Source organism: Jatropha curcas, chromosome 6 (assembly GCF_041381405.1).
Source record: "Jatropha curcas cultivar XTBG-Jc1 chromosome 6, XTBG_Jcur_1.0, whole genome shotgun sequence".
In the NCBI taxonomy this organism is placed as follows: Eukaryota; Viridiplantae; Streptophyta; class Magnoliopsida; order Malpighiales; family Euphorbiaceae; genus Jatropha; species Jatropha curcas.
In genome coordinates, this window is record NC_143156.1 from 22,947,842 (window position 1) to 22,972,511 (window position 24,670).

At 31.4% G+C, this 24,670-nt stretch overlaps 2 protein-coding genes and 1 non-coding gene across 3 annotated transcripts; 2 read left to right on the forward strand and 1 right to left on the reverse strand.

The window, feature by feature from the left end:
* Positions 1–680: 680 nt before the first annotated feature.
* Positions 681–12,747, forward strand: LOC105634658 (sulfate transporter 4.1, chloroplastic). Its single transcript, XM_012217544.4, has 17 exons — positions 681–1,091; positions 1,941–1,989; positions 2,503–2,704; positions 2,971–3,139; positions 3,974–4,039; positions 4,153–4,260; positions 5,334–5,441; positions 5,538–5,603; positions 7,366–7,426; positions 7,602–7,729; positions 8,032–8,073; positions 9,396–9,512; positions 10,649–10,700; positions 10,929–11,067; positions 11,191–11,279; positions 11,876–11,952; positions 12,031–12,747. Exons 1-17 carry the CDS (start codon positions 759–761, stop codon positions 12,331–12,333), a joined length of 2,109 nt encoding a protein of 702 aa, XP_012072934.1. The 5' UTR covers positions 681–758; the 3' UTR covers positions 12,334–12,747.
* A 1,670-nt stretch (positions 12,748–14,417) lies between these two features.
* LOC119369224 (U12 minor spliceosomal RNA) lies at positions 14,418–14,571 on the forward strand. The gene has a single exon (XR_005176889.1). It is a non-coding gene; the product is annotated as a U12 minor spliceosomal RNA (small nuclear RNA).
* Positions 14,572–21,003: 6,432 nt separating this feature from the next.
* LOC105634672 (uncharacterized) lies at positions 21,004–22,521 on the reverse strand. The gene is made up of 3 exons (XM_012217561.4): positions 22,362–22,521; positions 22,117–22,222; positions 21,004–21,417 (listed from the first exon to the last, which is right to left on the reverse strand). Exons 1-3 carry the CDS (start codon positions 22,392–22,394, stop codon positions 21,269–21,271), a joined length of 288 nt encoding a protein of 95 aa, XP_012072951.1. The 5' UTR covers positions 22,395–22,521; the 3' UTR covers positions 21,004–21,268.
* Between the last annotated feature and the right edge of the window lie 2,149 nt (positions 22,522–24,670).

Consider the following 24,670-nt stretch of genomic DNA (forward strand, 5'->3'; position numbering starts at 1 on the left):
TTTAAAAAAGTTAACAAAAAAAAAAGGAAGAAAAATAGAACCTGAGTATGATCAACTAGGGTTTGGAAAGAGAAAGAAAGATAGGAAGACGGTGGTGATAGTGTTTTTGGTATTGCTAGTGGAAGTTGAAGGAGTTGGTTTTGGTGGTATTGAAGGGGTGATGGTGATGGTGTTTGTTGGTGAAGAGAGAGAGAGGTAATAGATTTGGATATTATTAGGGATAAAATAGAAATTTACATATTTGTCTATCTGGAATCCACTCATGCAGCTTAGTTGGAATTTTTTTTTCCACATCAAATGCCATGTGTAAAAAAATAATGCTATGTTACGCTTTCGATTATTTTTGGCCAAAACTTGCCTGAGTCACTTATTTGTTATAAACACCAAAATTCAGGGAGTTTTAAGATATAATTTTAAGATAAAACACCTTAAAGTGATTAGCCTCTAAATCAAGGGACCTTGGGTGAAAATAAGCCCTGGAGGATTGCATTAGACTTTGAGTGCACGCCATTGCGAAATACGCATCTCTACCTACTGCCGCCAAAATACACCTCCTAAAATATAGTGAACATTAAAAAAAAAAAAAAAAAAAAAAAAAAAAAAAACCTGTAAAAAAACCAAACCAACAAAATCTGATTCCTCTTCCACCAAATTTTTCTTTTTTTTTTTTTTTTCTTTTTCAAACCACTGTTTTATTATTACTTTTCCTCTACAAATATTGGCGTTGGGGTGCCATCTAACGTCCGCTGGGAGTGCGCATGGAGATAACATACGCCTCTTCCAGCTCTCGCGACCTCACGTCCATCACCTCTTCCTCCTCCGGATCCGGCAACGCACCGATGTCCGGAGCCCGACCGGTTAAGATAATTCCTCTGCAACATCCAAACACGACGTCGTCTTTCGTCCCTTCCTCTTCTACTCCATCTGCTCTCTTCTCCCGTTGGGCTACGAAAGTAAAGCGTATGTCCTTGACTCAATGGATCGAAACTTTTTTGCCTTGTTACCGTTGGATGAGGAATTATAACTGGCGCGAGTATTTCCAGGTCGATTTAATGGCTGGTACTACCATCGGTGTTATGCTCGTGCCACAGGTGATTCTACTCCTCTGTTTCTGTGATTGGCTACTAGTAAAATGAGAAAAAAACTGAAGTAAATTTTGTAATTCTAGCAGTTTTTTTTTTTCTTGGAAAATAAACATTTCAATTGTAACACTATCATGCATGCTTGATGCTTGTACACGCACATACGGAGCTCTGTTTTCTGTTTCGTTCAGGAGAAAACCGTGTGAAGTCTAGTAGATAGAATTGAAGCGACACGAATATTGTGTTTGATGACGGAAATAATAATTTCTGCTATTTGAATCTCTCTTCTGCTTTCTTTTTTTCTGCCGCTAACTTTCCTGTACTTTGTTGGCAAATCAAACGGCGTTCAACAGTGTGGATACCACTGTATCATTGTTTTAACGATCAGTCAACTGTAATTGATTGGTTTCATTTCTTTTCTTCCTGATTTGGATTGATGTCGAATTGAATTCTGCTCTGCAGAGCCTAGTTGCTAATTCTTATTTCAATGGATTTGTTTTCAAATTTCAATTATTGCTGCTTTACTTCTTGACTTTTGGTCTCTTAGTGGTTGCTTTTACGACTTGTTTATGCCAATTAGAGAGTAGAGGCCATATTTGTCTGTTTTATGATTTGTTTTGGCCGCTAGAGTAATTGCTATCCATTTTTAAGTCTGGTCGTGTTTGGTTTGTATAGGATGTTGGCAATTGGAATTTCAAGTTTTGAGCAACCAACCAATTTTAAATTGTTTAATATAATCCTGTTATTTTGTTTTTGTTTTTGTTACTGTTACTATCTGTCCACTATTTTAATTTTTGTGGGTTTAGAAGTGTAGATGAGTTTGATTAGCTTGTTAACTGTTTTGTGGTAATTGAACAGGCAATGTCTTATGCAAAGTTAGCTGGGCTTCAACCAATTTATGGACTTTGTAAGTTTAGCATGAGATTTTTTAAGTCTAAGTTTTATCTATTTCCCTTGTGTTTGGCTTGAATTCTTTTGAAAATTCTATCTGCAGACAGAATTCAGAATTTCTTTTTCAAAAGAAAGTCTTTACTTCAAGTCCTTACTATTTGTGTCTTTGATCACTCTTAAGCTCTATTTGTTAAGCCATAATGAAACATAATGTAACATAATCAAAAAAAAAAAAAAAAAAAAAAAAATTCTAATATAAAACCGAGATGACCTATTATATTGGAAATGCTTTGATTACATTACATTATTTATTACTGCTTACCAAACATAATTTTAGTTTCTTGAAAATAATTTTAGTTTCTTGTGGTACCATTGGCACCATACTGACATAATAATCTGAAGAGACAGTATCATTGCAATTTTCTTGAATATTGCTGATGGATTATGATTATGATTTTGTTTTTGTTCTTCGTCTCTCCATCAATTGAAGATTTAATCCTACATATCCTATACTTGTTTTGCAAGGCAGACACTGGTTTTGTGCCAGTTTTTGTGTATGCCATATTTGGGTCTTCTCGGCAACTAGCAACTGGTCCTGTGGCTTTGGTTTCCCTGCTAGTCTCTAATGTTTTGGGAGGAATTGTTGATTCATCTGATAAGTTATACACAGAACTTGCTATACTGTTGGCATTTATGGTTGGAGTTGTAGAATGTATAATGGGGCTTTTAAGGTACTGCCGTTCAACTTTATCATGACACTAATAGTCACAAAATGTGTTCTTGCATTCTGATTGTTTCTATATCTCCATGTCTATGCATAAGTTCTTTTGTGTCCTTTAAGCAGAAAAGCCAAAACATAGAGTTTTGCTGTTGTGGGAAAAGTATTTGATGCCCTTCAAGGGAAAATATCTAGAGATTATTTGTTTAAGTGCATACCTGCACTGTGAAGTTATTATTTGAAATAGAAGACCTATGTTTACATTCTTTTCTTTTGTAGACTTGGATGGCTTATACGCTTCATTAGCCATTCTGTGATTTCTGGCTTTACAACTGCATCAGCAATCGTGATTGCATTATCTCAAGCAAAGTATTTCTTGGGATATAGTGTTGTACGAAGCAGCAAAATTGTGCCTTTGATCAAGAGTATAATATCAGGAGCAGATAAGGTATGATTGCTCAAGTGTTAGATGCTCTATATAGTGACTGTATTCTGATAGGTGCATTTTCTTGTACTTCTTCATTTGAACAGTCTCGTATGAGGCCCCTAAGAAAGAGTCCTTTTTAATAAGTGTTTGATTAACTTTTTGTGTTGTCTTGACTGTAATCTTATTAGTTTCATCATGTTCAAATCAGTAGAATTCTCAATAACGTATCTCTTTGCATGTGCTCAATGGTTTATGTGTGGTTTGAACAACTGGATGAATAATTCAAACAAGGTGACTTGATTATAATTTCTTTTGAAATATTGGGGCCAATAGTAAACTAAATAACTTATGTTGTCCAAAGTCCAGACTTCGTTAGCGATGAAGTCCATGAAGACATACGAAATGGGGAAAAGAAACTTATATTGCTCAATTGTCACTTGCTCAACTAATAGAATTGTTGCATATATATTTTTTTTTGAAAAATTATTGATGAGAACATAAAAACTGCCATAAATGTAAGATTTCAAAAATCCTTGTTCAAATCCTTCAAAGATTATGGCTGTTAGGTATAAGAGGAAACCATGAGCAGCAATACTGAAAATCTGGTGTTTTACTAAGGTGGCAACTGCCAATTTTTGATGCGGCCTGATATGATTGCAATTTAGTTTTTATCTAAAACTTAATATATGCACAACTAATAATCATATATTTGATTGGCACTTACCTTTTTCATCTATACTTGTCTTCTTCTGATTTATGAATCACCCTCCACGTGTCATGTACTAATATTCAGCATGCGATGCCTGGTGCTATCACTCATTAATTCCCTTTTAACCGCATGTTTTCCTTTTGTAGTTCTCATGGCCTCCTTTTGTGATGGGATCTAGCATTCTTGCTATACTTCTAGTCATGAAGCATTTGGTATGGATCAATTCCTTTTTCTTTCCTTTTTTTTTTTTTTTTTTTTTTTTTGGGGTTATGGGATGTGTTTTTTCTCGACATTGGTAGTTATGATTTTGGTACTCCATGTGAAGGGAAAATCAAGGAAGCAATTCAGGTTCCTTCGGGCAGCAGGTCCCCTCACAGCAGTCATTTTGGGCACAACTTTTGTTAAAATATTTCACCCATCATCTATTTCTTTGGTGAGAATACTTAACTGCTTAAACTTATTGTAAGCTATTTCTATCTTATTTTAGATCTAATTCTTGAATGCTATATTTGTTTTATGAAAAGAAAAATATATTTTCTTTGTTAAAACTTTCAAATATTCATGTACTACCATTTAGACCACACTCACACATTGCGCAAGTGTATTGAAAATTTTCATATATAATAACATAAATATATTATAAATCTAAAACTGATGAGTTATATAATTCAGCACAGGATTATTATTTGTTTAATTAAAATCTATTGCTAAATAATTTGATTGTTCCATGGATTATGTGACTCATAAAATGCCATGTGGCTTCTCCACTAGTTGCTGCATTTGCTTCTTTTATGACAACATTTATCCCCTGCCAATGAAACTTTAATGTTATTGCGTCCTTATTGTCTGTATAATTGGCAGTTAACAACCTCTTGATACTGTTATAGAAAGGGTTTCAAGAGGAAGATTTTTTTATATATATAAATATAAATGTGGCAATCTTCCAGTAGAAGGGATATTTGACTCATATAACTTTCTAAAGGTAGCAATCATGTGTCTAAAATCAGCACTGATCTACTCTCATGGTGCTTGTTATTTGCAGAGGCAGGGCAAATCAACTTAACTTATAATCTAGTTATTAATTTTACTAACTTTTGGTAGGATGAACAGCTTTCTGTTCCCCAAACTAATAAATTGCTTGTATGCTATATATATATATATATATATATATATATATATATATATATATATATATTTTTTTTTTTTTTTTGTAAATAAAGACTTCTGAATTTTAGTTCTGCTGTGCTGCATATGTTTCCACAACCTAGTTGTAGGAGATAAATCTTGAAGGCATAACTCTTGCTATTTGTATATTCAATGGCTTAATTTCCTTGCCCTAGTTTGCAACAACTGGTCTAATCTAATTAACAAAATAATCAGTACTGGAAACCTTTTATTGCTAAATATTCTTTCACCTGTCTGCATTATTATTATTATTTTTTGTGCATGATTTTTGGCTAAATAAATCATAGCCAGCATCAACTGAGAAATTTGGCTTTGTTTCAGGTGGGGGATATACCCCAGGGGCTCCCAAGCTTTTCTATTCCCAAAGAGTTTGGTTATGCAAAGTCTTTAATACCGACAGCAATTCTTATTACTGGTGTAGCCATATTGGTAAGCGAAGTTATGAGGGTCAATCTGTTTTCATGTTTTGCTTCATAAATTTGAGTCACACTTCTCATTTCAATCACATTAAATTTTTGACTATAGGAATCTGTAGGTATTGCAAAAGCTTTGGCAGCAAGAAATGGGTATGAGCTGGACTCAAACCAGGAGGTATGTAAAGTGCAATGGTCATTTTCAAACAACTCTAGTGCTTAGGGTTAGAAGAATTTGAGTTCAATCTAGAGATTAAAGATCTCCGGCATTGTTCCACATTGGTTAGTTAATTATAATGCAATCCATGTGGTAGTTATCACAGGATACTTTTTGGCTTTTGAAATATCAGCTGAATCTTGTAATTATCTTATCGCCGTGGCACATTAGTATTGGCTAGTTAGTCCACTTAAGAATTTTTCCAAAGGTCTGTGGATTTCAAAATTGAAAAAATCATTTCATGTATGAAAATCCCATACCTTATGGTTTCAAAGTTTTGGGATGACTTGGTTTGGGGGTTTGACCTTTTAGATTCATTTAATGTAAGAAATAACAACTTGTAATTCAAAGGAATCATGACAAAAGAATCATCTATCATTTTTTTTTTTTTTGAGAAAAGAAATCTAAAATTTCCAACAATAGATTTAGTATAAGATAAAATTTTCTAGACGAAAGAAATCCCAAAAGTCTTGACCATGTATGAAGAACCTGTATTTTTGTTTCAAATAAAAAACTTTTTAAGTGTGAATATCATCTCTAAATGGTTAAGGACAGGTCAAACATTCTAATAAGATTACAAATATGGTTTAAATTAAATATGAAAGATCAAAATAATCGAGATAAATTAAATGTTATGTCAATTATACTTAAAAATAAATAACTTTTTTGATTTTATATCATTATCTTGTTACTTAATATGTTTATAATTAATTACTATATATAAACTATGTTACACGGAAACTCTCTTTAGTTGCCCGTCTCCGCGTTTAAAACTCCTCAAAAAAGTATCTAGACCATCTTTGTAAATTTGGTAAACTTGAAATGCATTTTAAAATAAATAAATACAAATCCACATATGTATTTTTGAGTATGGAAATCGTAAATGAGTATTTTCTTTTCTTTTCAATATGATCAAATGTTGATTGGACTTGACTTGTGTTGGATATCTTTGACGGTTTGTAAAAGATGTATTTTTTACATTCATAAGTATTCCCTATGTTTTTTTTAATATTTATGTATTTCCTTGCATTTCCGTTTCCTATATTTTTGAAAATGATCTTTCCTTGTGTTCTTTCCCTATTCCCGAGTTTCAAGTTTCCGTTTCCATGTTTCCACGTTTCCACGTTTCCATGCAACATAGTGTATAAGTTGTGCATATCATTTTATGTATGTATCATATATGTCATAATGCCCTAACACCATGAATTCAACACGTTGGTTTGTGAAAACTACTAAACCTAGTTCTACAAGTGGAACTTTCAAGTACATATATAAAATGTTTATTTGATAAGATCTATAAATTAGGATATATATAATTTTTTTGTACTTAAAGAAATCACTTTTACACCTAACATCTGACAGAATTTAAATTTATTCATATGCAACTTGATAAGTTATGATGAAATCATTTAATATTTACATTGATAAGAGAATCTGGCATACTGTCAACATATGTTCAAGTTTTGTTTTTGCCTGCATAATCAATAAGAGGTGCAAAGTCTGCTTGGTGTAAAAGTAGTTGGCCTTCGTGGATCGAAGGCACTACAAATTTAGTTTGTATGAAAACAAAATTCATAGAGATAATGTATGCTCATGAAATTTTAAAACTTCAGTTGTAAGTTCGGCACCATCTGGACATTTGTATAACTATACATACCTTCATTTAACATTGTCATAGAGTTGCACGAAGTGAAATCTAATTTTCTTGTTCTTTTTTAAACAGTTGTTTGGTCTTGGGGTAGCGAACATTGTTGGCTCATTCTTCTCAGCATACCCTGCGACAGGTGAGACTTCTGGGGGGTCCAGTAAGCTGCAAAATTAACAATTGGATGTTAACATGAAAAAAAATATAATCCATTCTGTTCTTCACAAATTTATTTTTATTTTCTTTGTTGCGAGAATTTATATTACAGTGAGTTTTAGTTAAATGAGTATTATTTTTTCAAACTTGTCATGCAGGTTCTTTTTCTAGGTCAGCTGTAAGCAATGAAAGTGGCACAAAAACTGGCTTATCTGGAATCATAACTGGCATCATCATGGGCTGTGCTCTTTTATTCTTGACTCCATTGTTTGAATACATTCCTCTGGTCCGTATTCTAGCTGTATTTGTTTTTGAATTCAAAAATACTTTAAAACTATCTGGTTTCAAGTTATGTCATTGTCATAACCCAAAAAATATTCCTTCCCAGAAAAGGAATTGTTCTGCAAATTATCATGGAAATAATGGCCTAGGAAAGTAGAAACATTAGGAACCTTTAATCGTATGACAGGTCACTAGTTGGTTTTCTGATTTCCCCCTTTTATCATTTTAATGCTTAACAGCATAATTCTCTCTCTCACACAAATTAAATCCTTAAACTTAGATTCTTTTGGTTTTTGTTCTTTACAGTGTTCTTTGGCTGCAATAGTAATCTCTGCTGTGATGGGCCTGGTGAGTGTACTAAAACCATAATCTAAGGGGTTCTATGAATTATTTCATTTACATCTTATGCTTTGAATTTTAAAGCAACATCTATATATGCATATTATACTAGTGATTTAGTCACCATGCTTTGCTGGCTTGTTTGTCAATTGATCCTTCAATGTGATTATTCATGTGTTTGCATTCTTTTTGGAGTCTGCAAGCATTATTTTCTGAGTGTGACCTTTATTGTGTAAATTTGGTTAGATTTTGCGTCAGACATGAAATTGGAATCTTGGCAGTGTCAATGTTAGTAATTCTGGACATTGTTTTCTGGAGTAGGATATTTTTCCAAAAAGTTAAGGGAAGAACTGTTAGTATAATTGTCTATTTCCAGAAGTATTTGCCTTTCTGGTACTGCTCTGAAGTCAGTATATTTGTAACTTATATACTCAAAGTCAAAGCAACTTACTGTAACATGTTGTATTAAAGGAGTTGCTGTGAAGAATCGAAAGATTGATGACATAGAACATTGGTTCATGTATTTGTTAATGACATCCTGTATGGTGAATGAACTTGATATTTAGATGGATCTATGATGGAAGAACAAGAATGTTTATTGGTGCCTCTTATTGAAGTATTTGAAAAATAAAGGTCGGAACAAAATTTGAAAAAGAAAAGGAGAATTAAGTGTATATGAACTTACTTTAGTTTGGTAAATGGTAAAGCAATATAATGCTAGTGTGCATCGCAAGCGATCATAGGCACCATTTTAGGCACTTTATAGGTGCACTTACACTTGGATGTGGCAATAGCAGGTCATATAAGAGAAAAAAAATTTTTTTTTCTTGTCAATTTGTTCTGAGTTATAGCAGTTTAATGAAGTTCTAAATGAAATAGATTTGTGTAAATGAACAGACAAGTGCCTGTATACCAACTTCATAAACTGAATTTACACGTAAACAACTTGTATCCTTTCTCTTTTAGTTCAACTTTATCATTCGCTGCAGAAGACAATATAAGATTGATTAACTTTTTTGGTACTGGTGAGCATTCAACGTCTGGTCTGGTTTGTTAGCGCAAGAGGAAATTAGTCTTGGGATATATCCTAGAGGCAATTCACATTAAACCTGTTGCACACAAATAATTAGGGCCAAATATAGCCTTAAGGAAAGTGACTGTGCTACATTCTTTGAACCTGCCACTGATTCCTTCTTTTGTTATGTTTTTTCTGCTTATTATTCTAATTGTAGTTGTTTTATGTACACTACTATCCAACAAGTGAATAGTTTTGATTTAAGATTTCAATTTATATTTATTTTCTAATTTTTGCTGGATTTTTGTCATGTCAGGTGGATTATGATGAGGCCATCTTCTTATGGTGTGTAGACAAGAAAGATTTTCTTCTTTGGACCATTACTTTCACTACAACATTGTTCCTGGGAATTGAGATTGGTGTCCTTGTTGGGGTAAGTGTTTAATGAAATCAATCATCACGTCATTTAGGTGATTCATATCCAGAAATCCATAGTTGTCAAATCGAGAATCGAAATCCCTATTTTTTGAATCAAGAATCGAGAATCGAATCGTATCGTAAGATTCGACCGTTCAATTAAAAATTATTAATTTTATTCAAAAAATATTAAAAATCCAAATGCAAATTATAGAATAAAATTGAATGACATATAATATGTCAATACGTGATTGTAATTGCAGAGAATATAATAGTAATTGTGTGAATTAGTTTGGACTTTAATTGTAAATATTTTGTTTCCTTGTGACGTGACAGTTATTAAAGTGCACTACAAATAGTCTACTATGCATATATGGAAAAATTAGTCATTTCTCCTCTAGTAATATATGTTCAATTCTTTTCTGTTTATTATTATTTTTATGGCTCTGTTTCTTTCTCTTTCTCCTCCTCTCTTCGTATATGTTCTCTCTTCTATTTTCTACTTGTTTCTCAGTAAACAAACATAGATTAGACAATGCATGGAGCAGTTTTCTCTTTTATTTTGCTTTTTGCCAATCGATTTCTGAATCGTGTGAATCGACCGATTCATTGCGATTCGTACGATTCACTGCCAATTCGACCGATTCATCAACGATTCAGGCTTCTTTCCGATTCTACACTAAGATTAGTAACGTTTTCCATTAGATTCGATACGAATCGTAAGATTCGAATCGTGAATCGAACGGTTCTAACAATGCTGCATAAATCTACATTTTGATGCATTTACTTGTTGGGACCCCTTGAATTCATGAGCAAAAATGCTTATCAGCTGTTAATATTTATAATTGCATAAGATGCTGAATCTTTAACTCTTTCTCAATGTCCAACAGTTGACATGAATTCCATTTAGCATGCAACTCCTGAGTATTGCATATAAGACCTAATTTGAGACAAAACTGTATAAGACTTCTTTTTTCCCTTTTTTTTATTTATTTTATTTTATATGCATATATATGGACACACACACACATACACAGACACACATATTTTCTGGGAGAATGTGACACTTCAGTTAATTATGTATGATGCATGAATGTCCTCAGAATGTTGGACGAAATTTTCATTCAACTCAAAATTGATTTGCAATTGTAGGTTGGGGCATCACTTGCTTTTGTTATTCACGAGTCAGCGAATCCGCATATTGGTAAGTTGGTTTTGTACATCATGATATTTATGCATTTAAATAACAAGCATAACTATTGTTTACCGCTTTGTTGAAGGTTTCTGATCTTTAATCTTCTGTAATTGTTCTGATTTCGTTTACTGCTTACATCATTATTTTGATCATGGTAATGACAGCTATCATTTTTTTTTCATTAGTTAAGTAAATTAAACAGTTACTTATTCTTTGTTATTACTTCGTAAACTGCAGCGGTCTTGGGCCGTCTTCCTGGCACTACTGTTTACAGAAATGTCAAACAATATCCGGAGGCATATACTTATAATGGAATTGTTATTGTTCGCATCGATGCACCTATCTATTTTGCCAATATAAGTTGCTTAAAAGACAGGTGAAATATATGAAAATTAATTCTAAAGGAAACAAGTTTTACTGCCGAGCATCTTTCATCAATCTTCCTTCCTATTATTTAGTTTGATTGTTTGCCTTTAAGCCATCAAGTTTCCTTTGTCAGACTCAGAGACTATGAACTTGACATTGACAAATCTACAAGACATGGACCAGAAGTAGAAAGAGTTTATTTTGTGATTTTGGAGATGTCACGTAAGTCTTAATTATCCTTATTTGATTGCTAGCTCAAGGAAAAGCCTACATCATTTTCAGTTAAATTTTTGAGTGTTGTCAGCTAATGCATGTTTCTTATTGCTTTTCACCTCAGCTTCTTTTTCTTTTTCTTTTCTTGATGAATATTCCTGCAAGTATGGAATATTATAAGAATTTCATCAAATGTTATATCTTTCTTGAGAAGTAGCTGAAAGTAGTAATTCAAGCCTTTCCTGTCTTTTTCAGTTCTTTTGTGATATTTTGAAGAGTAGGGACATGAGTCATTGCTTTTTCGATAAGTTTGAACAGTATTCCCACATTGTACTGCGGCTGCATACTATTTTGGAGTATAACTATGTGATTGATTCCTGTTGTAGTTCTGTCTGGTCTGTTCTATATAATCTGAACTGCAAATCTCCATCTGATCCAATTCTGGTGGTTTGAAAATTTTCTACTCCAAAGAGTTCAATATGGATTGCATAATTTCTCAAATAAAAAAATTTATCATATTTGCCAAGTTTGCTCCTGAAATTATAAAAACTAAGGCTAAGAAAGAACCAGCTATTTACATCCTGAATGCTTTTTTAATTCTGCAGCTGTTACATATATAGACTCAAGTGCTGTTCAAGCTTTGAAAGATCTGCATCAGGAATATAAATCACGGGATGTACAGGTTTGCTGTTCATTCTGCAGGTTAAGTTTTAACTCCGAACTCGTATAGAGATAGAAATATATGATGATCTTTTTGCAGATTGCTATCTCCAACCCCAACCGAGATGTTTTGCTCACCTTATCAAAAGCAGGTCTCGTAGAACTTATTGGTAAGGAATGGTACTTTGTGAGAGTGCATGATGCTGTTCAAGTTTGCCTACATTATGTTCAGGGCTTAAACCAAACACCTAAGCAGTCAGATCAACCAGAGGAAAGACCAGGTTTCTTCCACAGGTTATCAAAACAAAGAAAGGAGGATTTATCAATTGCTGACTTGGAGTCAGGTGATAAGAAACTGCATACTGACCCTCAATTAGAGCCATTGTTGTTACGGAAGTCTTGAAATTCTTTGATTCTTTCAGCAAATAGTGTATACCCATTTTTATCAAGGCAATGCATGTAGCTAGGTTTTAAATCGCAGTTGCGGACATGGACATGGTCATTGTGTAGATATGTCGGTGTGTCACGGCGAAAGTGTAACAGTCATTTTCAGTGCTATGGTGAAGCTTGTTTTAGAAAAATTACAGTATCGGCACTGAGCTTGTTTAGAAAAACTATAGTATCAGTCATTTCAGTATATCGACATTGCGCTGCATTGCAGCTGCCATGTAGCATTTGATTTTTTAGCTGGCAAAGTTTCAATTGTTTTCTGTAACTTATAAGCTTGTAAGTATGCATCATTGCGTTCGATTTTTCTGTCTATTGGGGATCAATTGTTTGGTTAATACAATATAATACAAAAGCTTTCATTAGTGGATATGGTAACTATTCATCACTGAATAGTTTGTAGAGCGAGTTCCCTTCTATTTCTGCTCTTGTGGGTTGATCTTGTTTCTGCATTGGTTTATGTACGATTTGCAACAATTGTTCCAACAATGCAAGTACTCTTGTTCTTGCACTTGAGCAACCATCTGTAGAGTCAGTTCTTTTTGACCTTTTTGGGTTGAGCGAACAGTATTTGTTTCTGAAAAAGTAAAATAGAGAAGAAAAGGAAAATACTTGAAGGATTGAAAGAGAAATCCATTGAATTAGACAGAAAATGAGGAGGAAAAGACAGGAAAATTTAGGTGTCAATGAGCATTTCAGAATAGTATTATTAAGTGTACAAGGTTGCTGTAGCATATAGGGAGCATGTCCTTGAGATCCTTGGTAATGTGGCAAATTATCCTCACAGTCATATCTCAAATCCAAACAAATATTGGTAGCCTATAGAGCAAGAGATTAAAACTACATACAAATGTTATTCTACGAGTTCAATGACTCGGGGTTGCACTTTGTTAGGGGGAAAAAAAAAGAGGGATGTAGGAAAATAAAGGTGGTCAAAAAAAAAAAGAGAAAAAAGAGATGGGAAGGAGAATTTTCTTTTCTTGTGTTTATGGGTATTTGGAATATGAAATTTGGAGTGGATGTAATTTTTAAAATATTGGTATATGAAGTTGAATTATAAAATGAATCATATCCAAATCCATATCACAAAATTTTATTAGTCGAGTGTTTTAGCACACGTAGCATGGCAAAAGTGTTACTAAGACGGCGCACTTAGAGCCAATTTGGATACAGGACTTGTCTATATGACAGTGAGATCCACTAATTGAATGCAATGCACATAACCATAATAATAATTATTATTATAATGACTTTTATGCCCCTATCCTCTGAAGATGCAATAAAACAAAAACCAAAAGAAAAAGAAATCAACAAAACCAGTTCAAAAAGTCTACATCCAAGGTCAATTAACTTTGAAGTTTACATTACTCAAAAAAAAAAAAAAAAAAGGAAATTGAGGTTTACATTTCCTTCCAAACACTAACATAGTTCAAAAATTAGTCTTGGAAGTCCCCATTACATTTTGGGCCAATTGAAATAATTAATTTAATTTAAAAAATATGAGTCATATCAATAAAAAAGAAATATTAGTCAGTTGATAATCAAGCGCAATTTTCATAATGATAAGAATAAATTTATTATTCTAACTTTTTAAAACTTTAATTTTATTATTTAATTTTGTTTATTTTTTTCATTCATCTATCTAAATCTTACAAGCCTCTAGTTTAGTAGAGCAAAGAGAAATGAGAATAAAAATTCAGTGTTAAACGATATTATAAGTAATAAATGATTAATTTTCTACTTCTATTCGACTTTTTTTTATTGACTAACGAACATAAAGATTATTTAATTGGAAATAAATATACACAAAGATTGATAAATTAAAATTTAAAAAATAAAATTCCAATTAATTAGTTGGGTCAAAAGGGAATTTCAAATAATTTATTCTCAAAGAAAATGACCGAGGATGCAATTAAATTTGGGCTTGAGTGCTATGTCTGGAAGAAAGGTACATAACGTTTAGTGATCCCACATCGGAGAAGGGAAGAAATCATCCGTGTGTGAAGTGCTATAAGTATACCCTTGATGCGCCTTAACAAACTGCCTTAAACTAATGAGTAAGGAAAACAAAGCGAGTGGTGAGAGCTGCTCGCAGCGCCGATAATTTAATGTGCGCAAGAATTTTTGGAGGGGTTGTAGGCTGGCCGAGCGCTGACGCTGCTTACTTTGCAGAACTCGCTTGTGCGGGCCTCCCAAGCGGACCCATCCCCAAAGAGATTTCAAGACTTTTCGTTGGCTCTTCTAAAACTAAATTTCTTCGATTCTTCTGAAACTTATGGGATGCTTCACTTGGGCATTCTATCAAATACATGGTGGACACAATATTAATTGAGTTTTTGATTTGGGAATAATATTCTTAATGAGAATTAATTGATTGAAAGAGAATTTACATATGCAACAAGTTTCTCATTGAGAATTAGCCTGAGATGAAAATTATATTTGCTTGAATGACATGATTCACACCACAGTTTAAATTTTTCTTCTGAACCCAATAATCAAACACATGTTAAATGTTCCATGACATCTGACATAGTTCACGTTTTCTCTACATCCAATTCATTTTTCTTTTCACACAGGGACCAGAAAAGATTGTTTGTCGAATGCGAAAGAACCCAACAAGAAGTATTTATCACATGTACAAGAGTGAGGTTTTGTATGAAGACGTATACGGTACATGTTATGCCAGGGGCAAAAAAAAAAAAAAAAAATCTTTATAAGAGAAAAAAATTGATATTTTAAAAAATTAGAGGGACAGTGATCCCCTCAAGGGGTCATGCTATGGCAATAAGCATTCTTCATTGAGATTTCAAGTCAGCGAAATCTTTTGCTAGATCAGAATATAAGAATTGTTGGATTTGGCAGATCTTGGATTTTGGAGCTTGGTTACTATCATTTCACTGAGTCAATGTATCTTGAAACACAATGATAATGTTGATTTTAATTGAACATTTATTTCTTTTTCTCACTTTTAAGGATCATATGCCCTATTTTCGGATGAGGACTAATCCCAAGACTGAGAGCTGATTGGTTGATATTACAAGAGTCAGAGTTGGTAAATGTTAAAAAAGTTGCTTTATTGAACAGTAAAGAAGTGTATAATCAGCTGTGGACTGCCCTATATTTTCAACCAATATTAAACTAGACTAAGCAATCTACAGTATTAACAAATGTACAAGTATATCGCAGTTACAATCATAATACACTTCTTGAATTTACCTTTACAAGTCTTCTTTCATTTTCTGCTTGACAGTTGAATGAGTTATTTTGTTAACATAAATTTTGTTCTGCAATTCCGCAAATAGCATATCTGTTGTGTTTGCCATAAGATTGCAAAGTACTTCTTGCTTTTTTATTTTTTTATTTTTTTATTTTTTATTTTATTGAATGGAGGGCCTTTGAACCTTGTTGAAAATCCGTGGTAAAGCAATTTTGTGTAACTGGATTAATTGATCAAGATTGTTGCAACAATTGTTGATTGGTATAGAATTCATAGTAAAAAGAAAAAAATGCAGGACTAGCGGCTAGTACAATAGAGAGAGAGAGAGAGAGATAACATATTGTAAGAAGGGATGAGTTTCAAGTTTGTACTTATCTCTAGAAATTAAATTGAAAACTGATTAGATTGTTTTGAAGGTTTTTTGATTTAATAATGCTTTCTTTTCTATTGTTTTTTTTTTTTTTTTTTTTTTTTCCAATTTTAAGTTTTATTCCCAGAAAGTTCGAAGTCACATAAGCTAAAATCTCTTAGGGGTATTTTGGTAAAAAAATTAACTTCTCTCTCCTTTCGACCGTCAGCTTCTCCATTGTCTTGGACTTTAAAATCGCAAAAATTGAGTAAAGCACAACATAGTATAACAATCCAAAAAATACGAGGATATAACAATATTTTTAAAAATGAAAAGGTAATTTTTTTTTTTACAAAATATAGGAGTTACAATTATAATTTTTCCATTTATATATCTTGTTAATGGATCTGAGTAGTTTTGAATAGTGAATTTAGGAGTTTTATGTTTCATTATAATCATTATTTTCCGATTAATAAGTTAACTTTGTCATTTTTCTGTATTACTTCTTCGCAAGTTATTTTATTTAACTTTGTTGTATAATTATAAACATAGAAAAAGTACATAAAGAAAGTATGACCAATAATTTTTTGTTTTTTTAAAAACTTAACAATTCATTAATAATGAATATAAGTTAAGTATATCATAACATTCCTATAGGAATAACAAATGCAAATATAGAAAATTGAAATTTTCTGTTTAAAGATATTCTTGATCTTAGTAAAAGACGTTAATCTTATAGATAAAAACTGATCCATTTTCAAATAGGACGACAAAAGAAACATTTTACAATAAAGTCCCGAACATTGATTTTTCGGAAATTTGTTACAAGTGATACTTACAGAAGAATTTAATATGATAAATTTTAATGGAGGAACAGACCGCATTACCAAGTTCCATTGATAATAGAAACTTATCCAAATTTGAAGATCTGAAGTCTCCAACCACAAACAATCAATAATCCATCTTGTATTTTAAACTGCCAGAGCAATAAAAGATCCATATAAAATTCTTCAACAATGAAGAACAACCTATGAAAGGATAGAAATTAATAACCCTACTAAGATAGTATTAAAAACACTCAAGATCTATAAACTATTACAGATTTGAGAGACTCAATCCAAAATTTTTTCCAAACGATCATAGGTTTGAAAATTGTTCAAAACAAAACTAAATAAAATAAAGAAAAATGATAGATAATGACAAAAAATGGTAGACGATAGTTTAGAGACAAAATCTAGAAGAACACAAAAAGATAGCCAGAGAGAGAACGAATAATTTTTAATAGTTCAGTGTTTGTTTGCATTTGTCATATGTAATTTCTCAATATAAGAGTTAATAAATTGTTAAAATCTCCAGAATTGAATAAAAGTAATTCAAAACTGTGGTTTGAAAATTTCATAGTTTAATTAGGTTTGATTTATAAAAATTTGAAAAACTAAATTATCGTTTGGTTTTATAATTTTAGGATTAAAACTATTCGAATCAAATCAAATAAAAAATATGTAATTTAAAAATAAAAATGTTGTATTTTGTGAGCTATCTTAGTGCATAGGATTTAACTTTAGCACATAAAATCACATATCATTTTTTACAATTACTATTATATGAAGTTCAAGACAATTGATATTCTGAAATGGAGCTGAAGAGAAAAGACAAATAGCATGTGAATGAAATCAAAATGTTGAAAAATGAGAATAGTTTCAAAATGCTTTAGGCGAACGCTTGTCCTCTTGCTTTTGAATTTCCTGAGACTAGCTCACCATAAAATAAATGCAACTCACCATACAATTGATGCCAGTTCATGCCACTTAATTACAAAACAACGTAGAAACTTGACCGAAAGAAAATTTCATCTTACTTGACGACCAAATAGAAATGGATTAGCAAAATACAATCACAGTGCAAGTAAGATGTTACACATTGGATGTTACAGCGGTAATAGACAAGGGAGTCCAAAGTAGCCAGGAGAAGAATATAAGTAGCTTCTAATTTAGGCCAATGAAAATTCGACACATCATCAAGCTCAATCCAAAATGATATTATTTCAAATCAGTCTTGGTAATACTAGTCATTGTTTCTGATATCCTAATCTCCTAATCTTGCGCTTTGATGATCCGTAAAGATTCTCCATATCTTACTCACAGCAGCCTCTGTCAGTAAAATAAATATATACCACTGGTGTGTTTTCTCTCTTGTTATCATGGTTCTTTTTTTTTTTTTTCACCTAAAATTATGTCCTTCCACTCCAGCAATTGGACTCAGAAAATCCGTATCATGCTATTCAAAAAATATTAAGAGTTTAATTATTCATGCAACTGATAGTTTAAATATTCATGAGCAAACACCATAAAAAATTAGTCACTATCTATCGGCAACCAAACCTGTTATCTACTAGTGTAAACAACCAAACCAAATTGCTGGGGCTCCTAAAAAATTAAATGACACTTTTAATCTCAAAAATTCTAAACTCTAATTAGCAATTACATTTTAATTTTGAGAAAATTACAATACCGTCTCTGCCATTTATGAAATACAATTAGTCTGTCCCTGTCTTTTAGAAAATAAATTAAAATGTCTTTATAGTTTACTTTCGTAAGATTATGAGGTCTTTTCGTTCAATTTTTGCAATTTTTTTGTTAAGTAGCTTATGAAATGACGAAAATACCCCTTTTATTTTTGAAAACACAGGGATAGACTAGTTGTATTTTCAAACCAATTGGAACTGCACTGTAATTTTTCTGCTATAATATTTTACTATCTCTCTTTTGACCTCTGTGTTTTCTTATTGACTGAACAAAAAAGATGCAAAAAAATTACACAGAAGGACCTAATAGTGTAACAGAAACAAAATATAGAAACAAATTAGTATATTTTTAAAAAATATATACTAATGATCGTACTGTAATTTTCCTTTAATTTTTAAAGTATTATATTACAAGGCACTTTAATCTCGTATTCTTGTATCATTCATGAAGGTGTATACATATTTTTTAAAAGAAATTGATTAAAGTGTATCTTAAGGGAAATGTAAGAGTTCTTTTTTTAAGTAATTTCTTATCAAATATAATAATATAAATAATACTATTTATTTACAGAGCCTTAAAACTAGGCATGGCCAGTTCATTGAACCGCCAGTTCCGGTTCACGGAACCAACGGTTCAAAATTTTTAAAATGTTGAACCTGAACCGGCCCTTGAACCGCCGGTTCCGGTCCAGTTTCAGTTCTGGCCGATTCCGGTACGGTTCTGATCACGATTTCCGGCAATATATGTTTTTTTTTTTAAATCGGTTCTAATATTACATCTTTCTTTCGAAAATATTAATATCAGTTTAAAAAATATTGATAAATTTTATTTTAAATAAATTTTAGAATGCTCATACTCATATAAGAATAAATTTAATTAATTTTATAAAATAATCATATAAGTTACCACTTTATTTTTTTTTAAATGTTATTAATTAAATAAATTATAAGAAAATTTTGAAAAATGCTTCAAAAGAATGTAATTTCAAACTTAGTAAACAATTTAAAAGGGTAAAAAAAAAAGTTAAAAATAATATAAGTTGAGACTAAATATTTCTCTTTTTTTTTATTATTTTACTTTTAGATTTTTAACTTTTAAAGTAAAGTGTATTTAAAAAAAAAAAAAACTTAAGTAAAGTATATCATGTAGAAAAATATTATTAAGACTTTTAGAGATGTATAAAATAGAATAAGTGATTATTATTTTGAAAATAAAAATAGAAAATTTCATGTTCAAACAAGATCGGAACCGTCGGTTAACCGACGGTTCAGGTTCAGATTTTAACATTCACATGAATCTTTATCGGCCCTCGAACTGCCGGTTCCGATTCAAAATTTTAAACCGACGGTTTCGATCCGATTTCAATTCATCTACAGCACGGTTCGATTCTGATTCAAAATGAACCAGTGGTCATGCTTACTTAAAACAAGCAAGTTATCGGCTAGGCTAATATGCCAATAATTGAGTTGTCTCATAATACAAGATGTGAGGGTTTTTCTATTAAAATATTTCACATGTACCAAAATAAAATTAAGAACTAAATAAATATGTTTAAATGGATAAAATATAAATTTTATATTTCAGATACATAAAAATTATGTGGACTCCATATGCCTCAACATTTAATAAATCAATATTTGAAGGATCAATTCAAAAATTTTAATGGAGTCACTATATGAAATATATCTAAATTAAAATTAAATGTGTTTTGTAAAAATTTCAGGACATTCATATGCCATCTCTTTGAGCTTAAAAGAATTACGATTACACTAGCTAGACTGTGCATAAAATTTTTTTTAATATTTAATTTAATTTCAATATTTCATTTTCTATTGAAATTACTTCCTAATATTTACATAACTGATTTGTAAACAAATATTTATACAACTCATAATATTCAAAATTAATTTGATAATTATAGTTAAATATTCTCTAATTTTTTAATTATGATATTAAGTATTCTTTTAAATGATAAAAATAATTATAATAATTAATGAAAACCAATGCTATGATAGAAATAGTTATTTCATTTTCTCAAGTTATAAATTTTTATGAAAATTAATTGAAAATAATAATTACATGAAAATAACTATAGGTAGAAGAAATGTTAAATGGAGACTTAGAGTGCCAAGTGGAGGCCTGTAAGTAGAATGTGTCACATGTCACTAACGAAGGAATGCATTAGTTGGTATAAATGTATTATAATAAAATTTATTTGGAATCAGACATTTTATATATAATTTAAAAAATTATTAATCTCCTCAAAAGAATTATTAATTTCACTCTAGAATATTTAATTTTGTGAAATTAAATATTATTAAACCAAACTCTATTATTTAAGAGTAAATTTTCTACTTTGTTTATACTAAATTAACAAAGGGATGATTTTAAGAAAAAGAAAAATATTTTCCAGCTATAAACTCTTCAAGTGTTGTCTATATTAAACTTATACTTTGTGAACTTGTAAAAAAATTGCAACTCCAAAAATGTAAAAAATTACATTTAAAAAAAAAAATAAAAGAAAAACAATCTGTATTAAATAAATAAAAATAAATTATTTTTTTAAAGGGAGCATAATTTCCATATAAAATACATTTTCAATATCCCACAAGATAATTATTGGAGGGTGAATAGTTTCACTTTAGGACCACATGGATAGTAGAGACATCAAATCTAATTCCTCTACGAGTTTTTGGATGGATTCTTGGTTTTCGAAAGAAAGCCAAAGCTACCAAACATAACACATACAAGAGAAAAAAGAAAAAGATCACTTTCATGTACCAATACATACATAAAATGTTTAGTCTTCTGTTGAATCTTTTGAGGAATCGGAGATAAACTTTTGAATCATTTGACTTGTTTCCTGTTCAGACATTCTATCATCGTTGATCTTCGATTGAGCATATGCCTCAAAGAATTCCTTGTTCTCTTTCTCCAGTTCAATCCACACTGCATATTTTCAAGTCACTGTAATTATTCTCATATGATCAACCGTATCTAAACGATTATTTGTATAAAAAAAGGATAGAAAAGAAAAATTATGTTATTAAGAGATTTTTGTCTTGAACTTTTTGGAAATAAGCTTATTTATACTAAGTACATACACCCGCCAAATCTAAATATGACAATTTGTGCACGCAAATAAGAGCGTGGATGTCTTTTCACCGAGATAGAAAAAGGAACAAAACAACAATAAATAGTGATATAAATCGGAAAATCAAACCCTGCTAAACTCTTTTCCAACTGAAAGAACATCTTAGGAGCACTTTCAAGATTGTAAGAGAAAACAATAATGACCTTGGTTTTTGAAGTTAAATGATGGAATTTTATTTATTTAATATATATAAATATATAGATTAAGAAGAAGATCATCCATTAATCTGAGTACCTGGGAAATATTAACAAACATTTATATATTAGTGTTGGATAATCGTGAAATATAGATTCTTACTTATATATTACTATTACTCTTTTAGTATTTTCTTATCACACGTGTAATGAATCTTGAAAGGGTGAGATGGAATCTATTATCATATACATACATAAATATCAAGAATCAACCTCAATAACTAGTTAGGTTGATTCATATATACAAAGTCAAAACATTAAATTAAGAATTGGTAAAAGAAAAAGGCAAATAAAACAAACCAGTAGAAGTGATAATAGGATCAATATTTGCATGTTTAGAAAGGGCTTCCATGCACTCCTCCTTTGTCATGTTAAAGATCAAGCACTTCTCTATAAGATGCTGAAGCTGAATAACACTTAACAAGAAGACTCATAATCATAAAATATAAATAAATGATAAATTATAAAATTGGTTGAGATCAAAGTACTGTAATAATATTGATCAATAAAATAAATAACGAAATTCTTGGAAAAAAAAGGCTAACCATGTGTATGTATGAAGCAGAAGAGTCTCCCATGTCAACAGAATCTTCTACTGCTATAACTAAAATATATGAAACTGTAACAAGGAAAAGAATGAACAGTGAAGTAGTTGGTGCAACAATGTGTGTGATATGATAAGAAGAATATAAGAATAGCGAAGTGAAAAGGGCAAATTATAAGGGAAAGGGGCGGTGGTGTGTAGGACCAAGAGTCCCACGTGAGAGATAGATGATAATTGGTTGTGAAAGGATTAGAGGAGATTTGTAAATGACCATTCCTTTGTCTTGTAGGATTACCATTAGACACCCCTTCTCCACGTGATCAGTGGGTCCATTTCTCTAGAAATTCTCTTAAACAGGACAAACCCAGATAGCATCCTCCAACAGTAGCCAATTGATCTACTCCTTTGTGAAACCTTTGCTTCTATCCCTTCAACATTATTCTTAACTATGCAATTTTGGCTTACATCATTTCATTTGATTCAGTAGTTGTATACTTGCTAATTAATAATTAGCGATTTATTATTAAAATTTAATTATTATGATTCTCTGAAACAAAATAAACTTTACTGGGTATCTTAGATTATCAGTGGCGAAGTCATGTTATTAGAGAAGGGTAATCATCCCCCTTTGTCTTTGAAAAAAAGAAAAAATTCCTTTAACAATTATTGTATTCAAATCAAGATAAATATTCAGATCAGCATAGCGCCCAATGAATATTTACTTCATCGAGGATCGAACCTCTACCTCACTAAAAGGAAAGAGTATCGAATAGCTCGCTCAAAAATTCCTTGGCAAAACAAATTCAAATTTTTACTCTTCCTTTAACTACAGTTTCTTCCTTACTTATAAATCTTGGTTTCGCCTGGCTAACCGTTTGTTTTTATTTTCTCTATGTCCTTGTCTTCACCCTCTCAAGAGATAACTTAATGTCCAATCCTTTGCAGTTCGATATGATAACATGCATGGTAGTTCCATTTTGTCCAATATGCAGTTGTTAATTAACTGTTACCAGTTGATAATTACTTGAAATTTAGTTAATTAATTATATTCGCTATCTATCAAAAAGTCAAATTCTCATCACTAGTTTTTTTTTTTTTTAATTAAGTTATGCTAATCACTAGATATAACATCAACTTTCAACTTCTAAATTATTAACCGCTGAAGTTTAAATGCTATTACATGTAATTAAAGGTCACTTTTTTTTCAATCGGCTAGGACTTTTAAATTTTATTAAATTTATAGAAGTTAAAATAGCTGGAAAAAGCTTAACAAGCCGAGTACCTAATCAAGTGATCAGAATTACCCAAAACACCCAAAAACCTAAACATGGATTAATTAAGCAAAAATTTGACTCCCAATTTTCTAAGAGAAAATTACAGTACGATCCTTGTAGCTTACGAAATATAGTTAGTCCGTCCCTATCTTTTAGGAAATAGACTAAAATGTCCTTAAAATTTACTTCCGTCAGATTATATAAGGTCATTTCATCCAATTTTATATCTTTTTCATTAACACTAAAAAAAAAATGCGCTTTTGCGATCAATTTTTGCGACGGACTTATTGCGATGATATTTCGACCAATTGCGATGATTAGGAGATTAAATATCTACCGACGGATTTGCGATCAAACGGTAACAGAATTTGCGATGGACTTGAGACCGAAAGCAGATTCGTCGCTAATTCTAGCGCTAATAATTTCCGCCAGTTTGGTTTCCATTTTGCGACCCATTGTGACTAATTTGCGACAATTTCAAAGTCGATCGTAAAATTGCGCCTACAGTTCAGCGCCAAATTTAGTTTCCGGTTTGCAAGGGATTAGTGACCGATTTGCGACCGATTATTTTGATCACAAGTCGGTCGCAATATTTCTGACAACAAAACGACATCCAGGATTAAAAATTGCGACCGATTTTTTAATGAATTGTCAGTCGCAAAAAAATAGAGCTTTATTAGCCCTTAGTCGCCTTGTGCGAGCACAACAGCTTCTTCTCCTTCTCCTCTCTGTAGCGCCATTTCTAGCCGCCTCCTTTTCTACTCTGTTGTAGCATGGGTCACCGAAGAAGCCCCTCTCACCGGAGATTACGCATTCTTTGCCTGGTCAGGTACGTCGCCTTAGCCTGTGTTTTTTTCTTTTTTTTTTTGGTTTTTTTTTTCATTTTCTATTTTTTGTTTATTGTTTTGTGTTTTTTATTTTGTATGAATCTTGATTGGACAACAATTTTTTGTTGGGATGCATTTTAGCAACAGGTTAAGGTTTTGTTTTTTCTTTTTCTTTTTGTACCATGTTAATTGTGGCTGTAATTTGTTTG